The sequence below is a fragment of the Pogona vitticeps genome, chromosome 2 (genome assembly GCF_051106095.1).
Source record: "Pogona vitticeps strain Pit_001003342236 chromosome 2, PviZW2.1, whole genome shotgun sequence".
In the NCBI taxonomy this organism is placed as follows: Eukaryota; Metazoa; Chordata; class Lepidosauria; order Squamata; family Agamidae; genus Pogona; species Pogona vitticeps.
Window position 1 is genome coordinate 177,977,528 of NC_135784.1, and position 18,355 is coordinate 177,995,882.

At 45.4% G+C, this 18,355-nt stretch overlaps 1 protein-coding gene across 1 annotated transcript; it reads right to left on the bottom strand.

The window, feature by feature from the left end:
• Positions 1–820: 820 nt before the first annotated feature.
• On the bottom strand, positions 821–17,593 carry FAM50A (family with sequence similarity 50 member A). The gene is made up of 14 exons (XM_072991420.2): positions 17,185–17,593; positions 16,337–16,461; positions 12,535–12,619; positions 12,294–12,393; positions 11,181–11,323; positions 10,907–10,983; positions 10,496–10,562; positions 10,276–10,337; positions 8,130–8,206; positions 6,932–6,986; positions 5,157–5,205; positions 4,510–4,580; positions 4,023–4,133; positions 821–982 (listed from the first exon to the last, which is right to left on the bottom strand). Exons 2-14 carry the CDS (start codon positions 16,445–16,447, stop codon positions 974–976), a joined length of 1,017 nt encoding a protein of 338 aa, XP_072847521.2. The 5' UTR covers positions 16,448–16,461; positions 17,185–17,593; the 3' UTR covers positions 821–973.
• Between the last annotated feature and the right edge of the window lie 762 nt (positions 17,594–18,355).

Below are 18,355 nucleotides of genomic sequence, written 5' to 3' on the forward strand. Positions count from 1 at the left end.
AAATGTTTGAAATAGAGATGGGCACGAACTGCTGTTTCGGCAGTTTGTGCCAGTCCTCTTATCGGCTGAACAGGTTTCAGCACTTCCCGGTCCTGCCTCCTCCAGTGGTCACCCACGTGGAGGCCATGCCCAGGCTTCCCTGCCCTGCCTCTTAATGGGCATCCACCAGAGGAGGCGGGGCTGGGAAACGCCGCAACCTGTTAAGCTGATAAATGAATCAGCAGAAACTGCTGAACTAGCAGTTTCTGCCCATCTCTAGTTTGAAAATATTTGGTTCCTCCTCCACCATCACTACGTAATGGACAATTAATCTTTACAAGCAGGAGTAAGGTTAGCATAAATGTTTTCACCACTGTTGACTTATTTGCATGATTATCATAAGCGTCAGGAGAGCTCGCTAGAAGATGGGAAATTAGCAGATCTGACTATGTCAGAGCTATTCAGAAGTGCCAGAAATCAAACCAGGCCTTTTGGCTTTTTATAGATTGCCTGGCCATCTGTGACATTTTGAACTGAACCGCACACAATGTTCTGTTTCTAAAATGAGAGACACAGGAGAACTTAAATGAATCCAGAAGGCATTATCTGAAATCCACTTGTGTGACAGGAAGCTGCGGTTACTTAACAACTAAACTTAGACACTCTGCACATGCTCAAGCTATATGCTATTTTCATCTACACTGTAAAACTAAAGTCAAAGTCTAAAAGCAGATGCCAGCAGTACAGCATGCGTCCACTTAACTTCCAACTCAATGGATTCTGTATTGGAGCAAGAGGTACGACAGCCTGTGGACCACACAGCAAAACAAGATCCATCAAGTTTGGGAAACTGGAACATTTATTTCACCAAATGTCAACACCATGAGGAAGACAGTACAGCTGCAGAGTCTGGGGTGAATGTTGGACTTGGCTAAAAAGGAGATCACCAGCAGGAACAGGGAGGCATCCTGGAGCCACATATGTCACAGATAGTTCAGCGGATCTGTGGGAAGGGGGAAAAAAAGTGTGAGTCCTTCTTGCCCCAAGTTGTCATAGTTCCATCAGAAAGTACCAAGCATCCTGTTTAGACATCAGGCTGCAGAGCCAGAGACTGGGAATTCGATTCCCCACTGGACCTCCTTGACATTATATCCTGTCCAGTCTGAATAAACAGGGAATGATGCTCTCCGGATCTAGGTTAGGCCCTCCTCATACAGTTCAAACCAGTGCCACTTAATGTGTGCTTAGGATGATTAAAGAGCAGCAAAAGGCTGACTCGTTCATTAAATAAATAATAATGTAAATGACCTCACAAACCACAATTATAAACACAAGGAAGAAAATGCACTGATGGACCAAGTTAGGGGTTTGCGGGCTGGGGGGAATCATCATTTTTGGTTGCAGACTGGGTGGGAGGGAAACAGCAGAAAAACAGATCATGGGGCCTGGTGTAATCAAAGAGGAATTCCAAGTCATCCGCTGGATAAAGCTGTGAAAGGGAGACGCTGAATCTGAATATTTTCTCTGTTACTTCCATCTTTCAAGAGGGCGATCACAGAGTGCCATTTCCTGCACGGGGGGGGGGGGGCAGGATGCCATACAGAAGACATGAGCAATGGCTCTGGAGGCTTTGGGGCCAAGCTACATATTACATGCATTACTAGAACCACAGAACTGAGAGAGACACCGAGCGTCATTCAGCCGATTTCTTGGCCAATACTGCTTGCTTTAAACATAAAGCTGCCACTAAGTTTCAGGAGGGTAGCAGCAGTGATTTAACCCATTTTCCTTCGGCCATCCACCTACCTACCCTACTTTCCTTGACAGACCAGAGGAAGAATTTAAAAAGCAAATCCTCTTGAGCGAACAAACAAGGAGAGAAAGGGTTGAGCAGCCCTCTCTTTCTTATTTATTTGACAGAGCCCTAAGCTGTTGCCCTTCAGTTGAAAGCTCTACGGCAGCACACAAAACAATAATGAACAATGTTACTCTACGGAAACTCACAGCCTCTAAGGCTTCGTTCTGGGTTGTTTTGAGCTTTTAAAAAAAGTGAGAAACGACTCACTGATTACACTGTTTAAGCACCATCATATACCCATCCTGGATGGTCCCAACAATCCTCCCATCCAAACTGGCAAGTCTCTGTGTCCCTGCAACCATTGTATTCCGTACTCCCAAGTTATGATATCTAATTATGTGGGTTGGTCTGGCATTAAAATGCCCTTCCGTTGTTTCTCCTCCCCCACTTCAATACTGTGAAATATTGGGGTAGTGGAACGCACAAGCGTTGTCTCAAAAAGCTCCAACCATACAATACAAACTCCTCCTGTTTTAAATGTCTGTCAGACAGGAGAGCATCTGGAAACCACGAGCCAGACCTGAAAGCAACAGTCAGCCTGCTCTGTCTCCTGTACCTGTTTCCTTAGAGGTCCCCCTTGTGTTTGCCAACCTGTTTCCTCCCTCTGCCCCCCTCGCTCTGAAGACCCATCCCTTCCATAATGTGCCAGCTGGGCTTTGCTCCAGAGTACTGATGCCATGGGTGGCAAGGGAAAGTGGTGACGAGGTGCTGGCTTCTGAGGCTGTGGAACGATCTTCTTGTCAAAGCCGAGCGTGCGCTTTCATTTCTTCCGGAAGCATTGTCAGAACCAACCTAACCCCCAACCCTTCCAGCTATGGTATCACCCTCCTGCTATGAAGTGCTATGAGTTCTGCTGGAGCTGGTTAGTGGCAGTATATTTTTCAAAAATAATTCCCCCATCCAAAAATGGTTGCAATCAACCTCCCTTTTTGGGGAAGTGGGATATGTAATACTTTTAAATGAACAAAAACAGAAGGGTGTTTATTTGAGAGAGCTGCAAGCGCTGGTGTTGCTTCCTTCCTTTCTCAGGTAAGAATAACAACAATGCCCATGAGGCTGCACCCGCCAACGCTACTGTATTTGACGGCTGGAGCCTGCTGTATGTACCAATGTCACTCTGCAGCACCTGTTTGTGCTGCATAATTTTCTATAAGGAGGCTATATACATGCTGTTGATATTATTTCACTTGAAGCGGGGGGGGGGAAGGCCCCTTTTCTTCCTTTGACCCAGACATATGAACCTCTCCTGCATGGCAGCAGGCCAAGTCGTCACCAAATGGCTGCTGCATAAATTAAGTCTAATTTCTAAATCAATAAATTTTTAAAAAAATCCACAACGTAGCCCTCTGACAGAAATATATATTGTATAATTAGGCTTCAGTGTTATTGCATTACTGCATAATTTAGAATGGGAACAACCCCCTAGAACAGGAAAAGTGGCCTGTGAAAACCCTCCGGATGCTGAACTCCCTGACTTTGCAGGATTACAAGGTAACACATAAAGATGTGAAGCATTTTGAGCACCCAGGGGGAATGGGGGCTGCTGTTTCAATGGTTCCAGATACAGTGAAGGGGGTTGGGGGGTTGGGATGCTCTGGCCTTCAGAGAATCCAGGTGCCTACTCCCCTATTATCTTCCAGAGGGAAAGGGGATCCCCCCCTACCGGTTCTGATCAGAACAGTGTGTGTATGTGTGTGTGTGTGTTCCTTTCCTCCTTGTGGCCATCCTCTCCAGGGGCTCCTGCCAGCCCTGATGGAGGCGGCTTCCCTCCCTTGTCCCCTTTCCCCATGCAAAGAAAGCCACGGCCCGCCTAAGGGAGGCAGCCTCCTTTGCTGATATCGGCTGAATTACGGAATCGGGCCTTTGACCTTGTTTTAGCTCCACACCCTGTATTTTAGTTTACGAGTTTCTTCTTTAAGAGAGAAAAAAAAAAGCATCATGCAGTTTGGTTTGCCTGGGAGCTGCCCCAGACAACTACTGCCCTAAGAGGCCGCCTAGACATCTTTGCCAGAAATAAACAAAGTGGTACATGAATAAATAATGGATTAGCATGAATCTGAATTTTCAAGATGAACCTTTGGATGTTCCTAAAGTTTTGGAGAGGACGGGGGTCCCCATGGCAGCCCTGCCACCTGGGCATCTCCTTCTCCAGACCTGCCCGGCCATCACCCTCCATTCCTTTTACCGTATACTTGTCCCATTTCTTCTCCGGGTCGTAGGGCTCCCATCGGCTGGCGGGGAAAATGTGCTTGTTCTTCTCGTACCAGCTGCGAAGCACAACTTTGCCGGCATGGGACTGGGGGGGAAGGAACAAGACAGCTATCACCAGAGGAGGGGCTGGGGAGACTCGAGGCTCTCCTCAGACTGTTCAAAACAAAATTTGTTCCTATTGAGGAGGATTAACTGGGAGAAGAGGGAGGGAAGACAGTTGGCTGCCAGGATACAATACCAGAATATGGAAAATGGTCTTTTTTGGTCTGCATTGCCAGAAATCTTCCACCAGCCAGGCTGGCTGGGCGATTCCATGAGATGTAGGCCCAAAAAGCAGCTTCTTCACCAAGTTCTGGGGGAAAGCTCCTTTACAGGTCAGGGGGGGGGGCTGCTTTCAGAAGAAAGGCTTGCAGAGCCCAGAGTCTCTGTCTGAGTCCTCCTCCTGGCCATCTTCCCTTTACCTCATCTTTCTCCACCGTTGCGTCGCTCAGAAGCCGAACATCGTCATGCACGTCAAAATTGAAGAGTGGCCCTGGATTGGGGAGACCACGAGAGCATGAATACAGACTTCCAAGTGTGGTGCCCCTCCCCCCACCATCTAAATCATCTTTTCTAATATTCAGCGGTGTTCCATTATCCCCATAGCACAATCACTGTACCTTCTGCATCCTCCCCTTTTTCCACCATGCTCATGATCAGTTCACTAGCCTCTTTCTACTGAGTATGCTCCAGATGTGACAGACTACAACACCCACAATCCTCCATCTTCTCAGGGAACTAGGAGTCATGGGTGTTATAGTCCAAAATATCTAAAGAGCACCAGCTAAGGGACAGTTGCGCAAATCCTTCGGTGCCCTTATGTTACGTGCTGAAGAAGCCCTGCAAATTGCACCCCCCCCAGCTTTTTCTATACTTTCAATAATACCCTTTCTGTTTTCTCCTCACCCCCTCCACGAAGCAAATCTCCTCTCTCCTGCCAACATGAGAATACTGCCCATTCGGATTCTGTCTATCACCGACCTCCAAAACCCTCCCAGCCCTTCAGGAAGGCTTTGAACCAAAGGAAGGCAAGGGGCTGAAAAGGAGAGACAGGGCACGGGAGACTCACCGCTTTTCCCCCGAGCCTTGGTGACGATGAAGTCATAAAAGCTATGGTGCTAGACAGACAGGAAGCAAAAAAGGGTTTCAGGGAAAAAAGGACACACAAATATTCCTGGAGGAGGAAGCGAGCCCATAGACCAAAGGTGGGGAAAATGTGGCCCTGGTGCCTCAAAGGTCTCCCTGTTTTTGTGGTCCTTCTCCTTATTAGACTCCCCAGCAATCCACCTCCTTCCTCCATCAATAAAGCGGGTTTCCCCAGCAAAAAAGTGAATGGGTGTTCCTGGAAGCCATGAGGAACGGCAGATCACTTCTAGATAGGTTGTAGAGCTCTCCTGCAATCCTCCCACACCAAAATTGACCACTTTCAAAAACCAAAGTGAACTCCTAGCTGCTTTTGGATTTTGATTTTTCCTTCCCGCACCTCCATTTTTCCACAGAGGACCCCGGGGGCAGAAATATGGCCCCTGAACCTCCCCCACCCTGAGTTGCTCACCCCTGCAAGAGACCCACCGCACCAGCAGCAGACGGCGGCTGCTACAGTAGGTTTCGAAACAAGAGCAACCACTCTCAGAAGGGGCTGATACTTTGGGTTTGGTTTCGTGCTCAACAAGGGTGGGCAAAATTCTTCTTTTTAGCCAGGGGTGGGGTGGGGACGGACCTTGCGCTCTCTTCCCTTTAAAATATGCTTCTCAATGGGGGGGAGGTGCAGAGGGCCGTGGTGTGTGTGCAGGGAAGGGCCCGCCCCTCCCTCAGCAACCTGGGCTTGGACTTTCATTAGGCCAGAAGGCAAGCTTAAGCAACCCAAGCCTCTGTCCAAAATATATCTCCCTCTTTCCTTGTTGACAGCCCACTTTTCAGGGGCTATGGAGCATAACAGCTTTCTTCTGTCTACGCCTCTCGGATCCACTCTCTCTGTGGAGGTTTGCTCATCAGGTCCATTAGACAGCGCCCTGCCTTCAACCCGGCCTCCAACCAGTCCACTCCTGCCTGTCTCCTTTCTAGAGGAAGGGATCAGGGCCTCACCTGGGTTCTCTCCTGCTGCATGAAAGGTTCTCTCTGTCTGTCATGAATACCCACGGTGGGCCCAATCTCTGCCTGTCAACCAGCTCCACCTACCTGTGTTGCATCTCCTGTTCTATCAGCTATGATGGTTACCAACAGCCACTGGATATAGACTGTGGCTATATACCTACATTTGTATGCATACGCATGCAATAGTGTCCACTTATCTATATTTAGTACCATTGCCTGCTCTGGTTGCTAAGCTGGTAAGAACTGTTCCAAGACATCCTCTGCTCCTTTTCTCCACCAACGGGGCTGGGAGTTTATATGCTCCCCATCAGGGCAGACATAAATCCTGGCCAGCAGCGTCTAGACAGCAGTGCCCAGAACCTTTCCATGTGTCCCCTTTCAATCCTTATAGCACTCTCGGCAGTAAAAAAAATATCTGGTTAAAAAAAACCGACACAACCTGATGGTTTGCTGTTTTTCAGGATAACCCCGACATCTGTTTCCTCGCTTTCTCTAATAGCTCTGCTGAAGAGAAGACAGGGAAGGCTTCCCCTGGATCACTTCCTCTCTCTTTAATTTCAGCCTTTCTTTGGGACTGCTGAGTGTCCAGCTGCATCCCCTTCCTCCCCAAGACTCTGGATGCAAGTAGGTTCTGAGTTCCCTGGCCCCAACCCACGGGACAAAGATGGAGAACATCTGTTTGACATCCTTGCCCTACTGTACAGCACACAAGATGGGGAGAACAGAGGAGTACAGGGAACCTCCACTCACATGTGGGATGATGAGATCCTCCTTGATATACATAAGCTGCTCCACACCAGCTGACCTGCAGGATGTAAAAGAAGTTTAGAGCCTGGACTTAAAGCCTGGCAACACTCTCCTTCTTCAAGTCTCATTCTCATCATCCAGAAACCCACACTGAAATTTGGTCTGTAACTGCCCTCAGTTCCATAGCATTTGTTTTACTGTTCATGTATATGGATCTCATTACAAGTCTGTCTCGCTCATGCTCACTGAAGATCACAGGGAAGAGAACGGGATGCAGAGAACCCTCTTAGAGCCAAAACCCTCTTCCCCCCCATTTTTTTACACTTATGGCAACAGCCCATTGCACATGTAGGTATTGTCTCTGCCCAACTATGCAGGAAGATATTTACTCCCCTCTTATGCATATTTATGCACCGTTGTTTTCAATAGGACAATCTTCTGGCTCATTTAACTATCCACAGCCCCACAGAGCTGATAAGACTCTTATGTGTGTCCTATGACCTTATGTGTTAATGAATCATTCTTATTTTCCAGACAAGCACCTGAGGCTGAAAGAGAGACTTTGCATAAGGTTACAGAGGACTGGCTTCAAAACTCACTCAAACACAAAGACCTCGTGCTCTAAAGCAGACGTGAGCAACATCCAAGGACTGAACATCCCCTCCCCACACACCCCTTTACCCTCTGGGGAAATAATGGGCACCAAAAACTTGGAAGCCTCCAATGTCCTGGGGTGGGGTGGGGGGAAATCTGGAATCAAAATTAAAAATTAGACTCCCTGAAAGGATTTGTACTGCACACCCACTTTTGTTCTTCTGCTGCCCTGTTCTAGGTCGTAAAGGGGCTTTATTTTTAAATCAGAGAATGAATAGCAGTCAATTCCAACTTTTAAAAAAAGGACTTTAAAGCCTAAACTTGCCCTGCAGGAGGGACTGGGTGTGCAGCACAGATCATACATTCCAGAGGTTTTGGCAGGGGGGGTGAAATCTGCATTATTGGTGGCCATTTCCTCCCCCTCCCCAGGGTGTTTTGGGATTTCAGGGTTCAGGAGGGCCTGGGAGGCTTTGGAGGGTGAACCCTGACTACCACCACTCTGAGCTGACAATAGGAAAAAGGAGGCAGCTGTGCAGCCAAGGCAGCCCCGTCCACAGCCTCCCTCCCATCCCCAGGAGAGCACACCCCACTCTGCCAAGGCCTTTACCGGAGTTCGCTGAAGTCCTTACGCAAGATCTCCAGGGCCTTCTGTAGAAACTGCTGAATGGTGTTGCCCTTTTTCATCTGCACTGCGGGGGAAACAGGAGTCAGCCTGGAATGGATTTGTTTTCCTTGCAGAAACTCAGACCAAAGATATAGCTTGCAGATTCCTCATTTGTGCTGAGAGATCTTTATTGTGTGCCTCAATAATCAGTCAATGTATCTGTCTCTCTGTCTATTACGCCAAGCAGTTCAAGGCAGGGTATCTGGTGCCCCGTTGACCATCCCTTGACATTTTGGCTTCTGGAACACTCCAATTCTTGAGTCCCACTACAACTGTCATCATCCACCAGCTGTAGAACCATATTGGTTGGAGATAAATGGGGCTTGTAGTCCACCACACTTGGAGAGCACTGAGGAGTAGGGACATTGTTCTGAAGACTCTGAAGCACTGGTGTAGTTACTCTGTCTCTCACACCCTCTCCCTCTTCTGCAGAGTGTGGAGTATTTTTTAAACAAATAACATTCAGAGCTTCAGTTTTAAATGAGAGAACATTTAATTAAATTAAAGAAGAAGTGGGCAAAGTTCTCAGAGGGGCCACAAGTTGCACCATTGGGGCTATTTTTGACCCCCTCCCAGTCCTCCCCTGATCCCCTTTCTAGCAAAAAAATATATAAAAAAATAAAAAAAGAGAGAGGGGGGATGTTTATATGTTTACAGATGCGTCCAGGCAGCTTAGCTTTACACAGGTCAAAGCCCCCACCCCCATGCCATGTTAACAGCCCTAGAGACTCATTTTTCAAAACTGGAAGTGGATTCCCAGCCAGAACCAGCTTCTTGCTTGCTTCTTTTTTTTGTGGGGAGGCAGTCTGTATAGCCCATGGAGGGTTGTCCCCAACCCTGAAATGTGTCCATCCTGGACTAAAGCTTCAGTGAAGCAGAGGGGAGGATCCCGACCCCAAGACTCTACAGAGGTTGGATCAGCCCCTCAACATGGTTCCATGTCTGGAAGGATTTCAAATCCTTTTCTTAAAAATAGGGAGACACTTTTGGGAAAGTAGAGTTGTTTTGACTCAGGAATCATGGCCCCTTGACCTGTGATTCTCTCATAAGAGGAAGGGAAGCATTTACTTCCCTTTGGGAATCTCTGGAGGCCACAGAAATGCTCTGAAAGGCATGTCCCTCCTTTAGTTTTACATGAACAGGTTTTAGTGTCTATGTCTGTGGGTTCAGGGTGAGATCATGTACATTTTGGGTTGCAATTTTCCTTCTGGAAGGTGTGAAGACATAGGACTCATTTCCACAGGGGTAGCCGAGTTGCACCAAAACCAGCAAGGAGCCTAGTGGCTCCTCAAAAATGGTAAGAGTTTTTTTAAAATATAGGATAAACTTTCATGGACTGAGAATATGCAGCCTGCATTCCATGAAAGCTTATGCCAAATAAAACTTGTTCAGCTTCAAAATGCCCCAAAGCTCCATTTTGTTGTAGAAAATATTAAAGATGTTTCTTCCGGATCTACTGAAGCTGAACAAATTTGGGCTGCATCAGTTTCTCAGATGGAAGACCAGGCAGAATCCCACATATAAACAAGATATAATAACTACAATGGTGCCTCACATAGCGACGTTAATTCGTTCCACAGAAATCGCTGCAGAACAAAAACGTTGCTATGCGATATTAAAAAGCCCATAGAAACGCACTGAAACCTCTTCAATGCATTCCTATGGGCTGAAAACTCACCTTTAAGTGAAGATTCTCCATAGCGCCGCCATTTTCGGTGCCTCTAAAGTGAGGAATCTGTCCCTAAACACAGCGGGTGGCCATTTTGTTTACCCTGCGGCCATTTTGAAACTGCCAATCAGCTGTTAAAAGATCATCACTTTATGATGATCGGTGCCCGAAGCAGGGGACCGATCATTGCAAAGCAAAATTCCCCCATAGGGAACATCGCAGAGCGATCGCTTTTGCAATCGCAAAAAGTTCGTCGCAAAGCGATTTCGTCGTAAAACGAAGAGATCGCTATGCGAGGCACCACTGTATTTCTTAAGAAGACAAACAACCAATGTAGTCTTTAATTGGGAGAGAGGGGAACCCAACCGGGACAGGCGCAAGGCGGTGGCGGCACAGGTTCTAGCAGGGAGCAAATCTCACCTTCACAGTTCGACGGTGTCCAGAGCCATCCCAGTAGCTGAAAGTGATTTCAATTTCTTCACCTAGATGGAGATTTTGGGTGAGGCGGGGAAGGGAGAAAGAGACAGACTCAAGACATCTTTAATTACGAATGACCTGTTGACCCCCCAGAACCTGTCTGGAGAGCTCACTCTCCTGCCCCTGAAGGCCTGCCAGGCGGACATCCCATTTCCCCACTCACTCTTGATTTTCTCCTGTTTGGCCTCCCACTCCTGACGAAGCTCTTCCCGCAGGCGGTTTTCTTCCTCCTGAAAAGAGGAGAGGGTGGAGGCAGAAAACAGTCTGAGCTTCCTGCCTCACAGCAAAAACTAGCGGTCCGCAAGGGGAGAGGATGCAGCCACACAAGGGTTCTCTTGTGAGTACCTCTCATTTAGTCACCACATTTTTATCTGATCTTTCCTCCCATTAACCGCTCCCCCTTTTTCTTCACAAGAGCCCCGTCAGTCTGAAAAAAAGAGAGCACTGGCCTGAGATAACCCTGTGAGATTTAGGGTTAAGTGGAGACTTGGGGCTGGACTTTTCAGGATTCCCATTGAACCCTCTCACCATTATGTCACCCTGGCTCTGAATGGAGGGTAGGGGAGTACCTCACCTCACGGTCACGGTCAGGCAAGAAGCTGGTGTCTACATCTGGGTTCTTCCCTAGTTTCTTCTTCTTGGGAGGCTGTTCTGAGGGAGGTGGGGGAAAAGAAAGTATGAGGGACACACTAATCACAGAACTCCACTGCCTTAACTTGACAGCCATCTTTCTGTCTTCCATTGTCCTACTCCATATCAATATCATCATTAACATCTTCATCATAATCTCCTCAGGCTTAGTGAAGCCTCATTCTCCACCTGCAAACATCCAGGCTTCTGTTCCTTACCTTCCCGCTCCAACTCTGCCTCCTCATCCTCTTCCTCAGCGCCCTCTTCTTCCTCCTCCTCCTCATCCAGAGTGAAAGATAAGCTGGAGATCTTACGCTTCTGCTCCTGTTTGCGTTCCCGCTCTCGCATCCGCTCCAGTTTCCTGGGAGGGAACAACCAGAGTCAGCGCCATCAGCCATGCAAAGCTTAGACCAGGGGAAATAAACTATCCCAATATATTTAAGAAAAAACAACAACACAACAACGGAATTACCACGTCCAATATGAGAGACAAGATGTCTTAGCATACCATGCATTAGAGGCATTTACAAGGGAAACCAAGGCAAAAGCAGCACACTTAAGGCTCCCTCATGCCTATGTGACTGACGGGACATAAGAGACCTGCTGGATCAGACCAAAGGCACACCTTATCCGACATCCTTGTATACCATTGCAAGATTCTCAAATGAAAGGGCAGGAAAAAGAATAACCACCCCCTCTGGTTGATTCCAGCCTTCAGTATTGAGAGATATAGTGCCTCAAAAGATGGAGGTTCCACCTTGCCAGCTGACAGGACCCATCTCACCCTGTCCTCTATTTGTTAGCAACATCTTCTTAAAGTGCAAGCAGTTTGCTTTTATTTACTTAATTCTGGATAGGAGGGGGGGATAACCATGTTAATTTATTGCACCAAAAACCACATATAGTCTCATGGCACCTTAAAGCCTAAGTATATTACAATAGCATAAGCTTTTGTAGAATGTAGCCAAATTCTAATGAAGTGCATCTGCTGAAATGGGCTACCACAGCCCACAAAGTCTGAGGCCAAATATAATGTGTTAGTCTTCAAGAAGCGTTAAGACTCTTTGTTGCTCCACTTGATTCATTAGGTAATGATTCCCCAAAATTAATTACTGTATATGCCCTGGAAAGCAGCCCATTCTTTTGGTTGTTGTGAACCTAGGCCAATCAATGTCACCAAGAGACTGTGTGTTCACATATTATGTGAGTTCACCACTTACATTCTTAGGCCCAGCTCTCCTCAAAACAAAGAACAAAATTCATCCAGTAAAAGAAAGACACCTAACTCAGCATGCCCAGAATGTGTGTCTACCACACAGCCCACAACTCACAGTTGTAGCTCTTTGGACTGTTCCTTCTTTGCCAGCTGCTTCTCCCGTTCCTTTACCAGAGCCTCTTGCTTGGCCTTCATGTCATTGAGGGTCACCAGGCCTATCAGAAGAAAACAGGAAAGAAGGCCTCTTGATGCAAATGCCCAGATAAAAGCTGGATAATGGGACCCATTCTTCCAAGTTGAGGGACAGAGATCAAGACATCTCTCTTTCCATCTCATTTACTCATGCACTCACTCACCAACAGTGCTGGATTTTAGCTCTGCTTCCACGGCATCGTAATGGGCAGAAAACTTCTTGTCAATGTTTGACTTCATGATGTTCTCCTGCCAGAGGAAAAAGGGAGCATATCATGTTTCCCATATGGAGCTGAAAGCCAGTCTTCAACCCAACCTCCTTGGACTAATTCTAGAGAAATGTGTAACTATCCCAAGCAGAGGAGAAATCAAGGGTAAGGAGGCACCGAGGAAAACTTCACCTCAGTTCTCATCTCGCCTTCCCCGTGGTGAAAATAAGCACCCACACTCTTTGGGGAAGATCCAGCACTGTCCATCTGCTGATGAAACTTCTCCCACCAGCAGGGCCAGGAGAAGGGCATTTAGACTTACAATCCAGTTTAACCCAAAGACTGGGGCAGATTACGTACATTTTTTACATGTTTCCATCTTAAAAAAAAAAGATGTACAGATCTCCTTCTTATCAAGGAAAGAGGTTCTGTTGGAGACGAACACATCACGAAGAAAACCATGTGGCTAATGCAGAAGATCTTGCCAGCAGGAATCCCGCTTCTTCGATCACCAGAAGTCACGTCCCATGACGAAGGACCAACAGCCACGATGAAATGCAGTTTATGCAAACTGGAGGGAACACTTCGGGCACCATCCTGACCATTCAGCCCAGTGGCCTTTCCACTACCATCTATAGGATTGGCAGTACAAGCCCAGAGGATAAAACAACCAAGCAGGAGGATCTGTGCTCATCTTTGGAAGAAACAAGTCCTTGCAGAACAAGACCCAAGACAACAGGAGGGCACCCATCTTTCAAGCAATTATAGACAATACTTTTGTATACTAACAAGGAATGCAGGGGAGCAAGCAAGGTGAGTGGGAATTTATCAGAAAAGGAGCTTGTCATGGTTAAGGCCTAGAGGGGGGAAATTATTAAGACTTAGAAGGTTATCATTATTAAGGGTTATACAGCCAATCATAGAAATATAGGGAAAGGAAGGAAGCAGTCTTTAAGTCTACGTTTTCCAGAAGAAGAAAATGATCACCCAGGTCCCGAATGAAGAGAAAGGCAATACCTGTGAATGGATCTAAGTGAAGACAGGAAAAGAGAAATTGCTGTGAATCGCTGGTACAAATGGACACTTCTATTAGACATCTTGGACGAGGCATTTGTCAGCAAAGAACTCACCTGTTTCCTGACACTAAACATGTACGTGAAATTTGAGTGTTACTGTTGCTTAAAGAAACCGGCTTTCCTTTTTAGTGTGCTTAGAATTATAGAATTAGGCAGATGCCTGATTTAAAATGCTCCGGTGCAGTGAAAGAAAAGGTCGCTGTGACTGTTCTATCCCTACCCTTTTTTGACACCCTATTTCAAACGGGCCACACACTGGCATCCTACTTGCCACGGCAAAGGTTGGGCTCTGAAGTAGGTGAGAGATGTAGAGGTTACCTTCTCTCTTGCTCCACATGTGGGCTCAAAAGGAATGCGTTTGGCATTCACTCAGGCTGCAAAGTAACACTCCTCAGTTCAAGGTAACAACAAGGATCTATCTCGGGGCAGGATTACATTTCATAGGTCAGGATCTGACAGGTTTGTTGGTTTGTTGCCTTTCTCCCCCTAGGGAACCCAAGGCGACTCACACCAATTAAAACTATACAATTACAAACAATTTAGAGAAATATCATTAAAAACCAAAACAAACAAACAAACAAACAAACATTAGTTAATACTAAAAGCAAGGTTAAAAACAAAATTTAAAATATGTTAAACATAACCTCAAGATTCAGTAACAAAAGCCTTCCTGAAACCCCTACGTATTGCTTCAAAGTCTGCCGGCAAAGGAAGATCCTTGCCCAAGGATGGAAGGACAAGAGGGAGGGGGCCAGCCTGGCTGCTTGAAGCAATGCATTCCAAAGACTGGGAGCACTGATGGAGCTGCTTTCATCCTTGTTAACAGAAGAGGGGCAGCTCCTCCCCCTGCAGACCTTTGGGCATTTACAGAAGCAGTCCCAGAGGTTGGGAAACCATCTGAAATAGTTTTTTTGGCTGGTGTAAAGGGCTGTAGGGAAGAGAAAAGCAGAAGTCCTGCTATGCTAATGGAGGCCTGCTAGAACAAGGTTCAATCTAACTTTATGTTTCAAGGCACCCACGCTCTTTTTCCTGAGTGCCTAAGATTTTTCTAATCTAATCTTGCTGTTAATGCCCTATTTGCTAGAGATGGAAAACACATCCTATGTCAGTGTACATCCGAGACTATTTTACTTCTTCCAGTCAGTGGAACAGCTAGAAAGTCACCAATTTCAACTTTAGTTCATTTTAAAGCTACTGGGCAATGTGAAGGTGACAGGTATCATAGGTGATCTTGGCATGCTAAGTGTAATTAGCAGGGAAAAAAGATAAGGAACGGCAAGGTTTGAGTTCTAAGGCAGGGGAGGAGAAAAGATGTTAAATTCTGACAGGCAGAAAAGTTTCTTCTTAGGAAGAGATATGATGGGACAAAAGAGTTTAGGAAGTCAGCCAGTTTCTGATAGGACCATTAAGAGCAAAACTGCAAGAGGAAAAGCAACAGAAGAGGAACATGAATACATTGGAATCTTATAGCAGTTTTGAAGGAGACAGGAAGGTCAAGTGACTGAGAAGACAAAAAGAATGGTACCATACAGGTACACGAAGCATAAAAATGAAACATTGTAAGAGGACTCTGGAAGTGGAATGAGACATCTAGGAATCTGGTGACATTTTCCTAGAGTGGTTTGGAAAGAGAAACAGGAAGGCATTCCTGGAGCAAGCTCTGGACAAAATCACCCACGATTCCTGCCCACCTGCATCTTGAACACTGAAAAAGATTCATATCCTTGAAGGAGATTGTATTATTATTATTATTATTATTATTATTATTATTATTATTATTATTATTATTATTATTATTATTATTATTATTATTATTATTATTATTATTATTATTAATAATAATAATAATAATAATAATAATAATAATAATAATAATAATAATAATAATAATAATAATAATAATAATAATACAATCTCCTTCAAGGATATGAATCTTTTTCAGTGTTCAAGATGCAGGTTATTATTATTATTATTATTATTATTATTATTATTATTATTATTATTATTATTATTATTATTATTATTATTATTATTATTATTAATAATAATAATAATAATAATAATAATAATAATAATAATAATAATATCAATATCAATATCAATATCAATATCTTCCCACCCATCTGCTCTCGTTGACCACTTTTTGTGATTTAACAAAAAAACAAGTCAAGAGCTAGCTTCAAGGTGCATGTGCCAACAGTGGGGAATCACAACACATGCCTCATCAGCTACTATAGAGAGAAGACAAACTCGTTTTGGCTTAAGGCTTGGCTTCCACATAATGTTAACTTAGTATGGAGCATGATGCCTACTGTGTAAATCATTTTAATATCACTTTCAATGTTTGTTAGAATACTGGTTTGATTTACAAGTGCTTGCTTTTGTTTTCTTACCCTACATGACAATGTACAGAAATAGCAAGAAAATAAGTCAAAGGCACTCCTAACATGTTAAAATATGCATAAACAGCGCTTTCAAAACGTATTTTATAACTATGAACAAAGCTTTGTTGTGGTTATTCTTTCTGACAGCCTGGTAGCAAAGAAAAGGCCACCCCCCACCCCCCACTCTTTTCTTGCCCATTCCTGGCATTCAAGAATCGATCCCCACATTTAACAATTGACCATGCAGTGCTGCCTCCCTCCAAACCACCCCTTTCCAAGATTTCTGCTTCCCATCACCTCAGCAATGCGCTGCCGCATCTGTTCCATATGTTCCCGCTGCCTCTCTCTCTTCTTCATCAGCTGGAGAGCCCGGCCAGCTTCGCTGGCAGCTCCTTTGTATTGGGCCATGGTTGCAGATGAACCTGGGAGGCATGAAACAGATCTATGAGCATCTATATGCAAGGCTGCTTACAACTTCTTAAAAGAATAAAAACCACATTTAGCTAAAAGAAAATCATAAAATCACCATTAAACCATTAAGATAAAGTATATCAAAAAATCAACAAAGGATGCCATTAAAATGACACAGTAAGGCAGGTTAAACATCATAAGCCAGTCTAAAGAAAACATGGTTTTACTGCCTTCTTAAAATCAGACAGACTGGAAACAGACTGCAACTCAGAAAGCAATTCATTCCCCAGTCTAGGAGCCACATCATTTACCAACAGCTCCCAATCCAGTCCCACCAAATCCACTCCCAGTTCGTTTTAAGTCAATATTGGGGGGACCTCTGGCTTTCAGGATGTTTTAAGTTTCAGTTCTCAGTAGCCCCAACTGGCATGATCAATAGTAAGGGACTATGGGAGTGGTAGTCCAAAATATTTAGAAATTCTCTAGCAGCTGTTTCGGCGGAAGCCTGCAATTTGGACTATCTCTCCACGGGAAATATAGAATCGACCACGAGCCCTGCAGGAAACCCCAATACGACAAACAGGGCTCCCCATCCCCAAATAGGGCGGACCCAAAGGGCAGAGGAGACATGGGGAGGTTGTGGGGGGTGATGGGGTATTTCTCGACCCGGCCGTGGAACCCCTTGTTTTATAGAGGAAACCAGGTGCGCGAAGGGCAAGCCCCCCCCCCCTTACCTGCTCAACAAAACGAGAATCGCTCCTTCCTGTGAAGTCGGGGAATCCCTCCTCTGGAGGAGATCCTTACAGCTGCTTCGCTTACGTCATCCAGACGCGACTGGACGCTGCTGAAGCCCTTCCTGTTTGCCTCTTACTTGCGAGGCACCGAAAGGGGGAGGGGGAAAAGCGTGGGCTGTTGCGCATGCGCAATTTCCGGTACAAATCGAAAGACGCCTTTGTCTCTGATTGTTAACTGTAGTGGGTTGGCGTCGCTCCGGCTTTTTCCGTGTCCGTGGTGGACCCTCTTTCTCTCCCTGTTCCGATTTTGCATTGGAGTGGAAAACTAGGTCATTCGGAGACCAGGCATGTCTAGCAGAACCCCTTATGCGTGCGTGTCTGAGCCCCAAAAGATACTCCAATCTCAGGCCGTACTTGGTGATTCGGAATTACCAGAGAGAATATAGAAGAAAAGCCATTTGTATTATTTTGCGAACTTCGGGGTCTCCTTTATAATTGCTAGAGTCCTTCAGTACAAGAGAAACAGTTAATGAACCTAATTTTTTTTTTTTACAATAGAATCCTAGATATTCTACTGTTCAGTTGTAAAACTGCAATAGAGTGAAGGGGTCAAATTAATACATATAAAATATATATCTTAGCCTAGTCATAGCCATCTTGCTTTCTGTAACTTTGCTATATGAATGTGTAAACCAGTTATATTAAGGTTTTGCTTAGGCAGGCAAGAATGACCAAGGGAGGAAGGGGGTGTCCGTTGGAGTTTCTTTCACTTTATAATTAAAGTGTTTGTAAATTGGAAATTTGTCCTTGAAGAAGTCCGGGCATCTGACACGAAGCTGGGAAGAATGAATTATTGTCCACAGTCCAGACACCTACATAACCTCCTCCCCTTTCTCCTCCTCCCAACCAACCCCCTTAGCCCTTCTTTCATGTTTGCCTTCTAAAAAGGTATACTTTTGTATGGGGGGGGGGCGCTGCTTCTCCACATATTTCTGTGAGTGAAGTTTGTGTCTGCTTGCTTTCAATCGAAAATAAATATCTATTGGATCTCTCTGTCTCTGGCTGATTGATTAATGCATTAGAGACAGGCAAAAAGACAGAAAATAGTCTTGGCACCCTTCAAGAGCTTGCCCCAGGCAAGTGGGCATAGGGTTGCACATTGGCATCCATT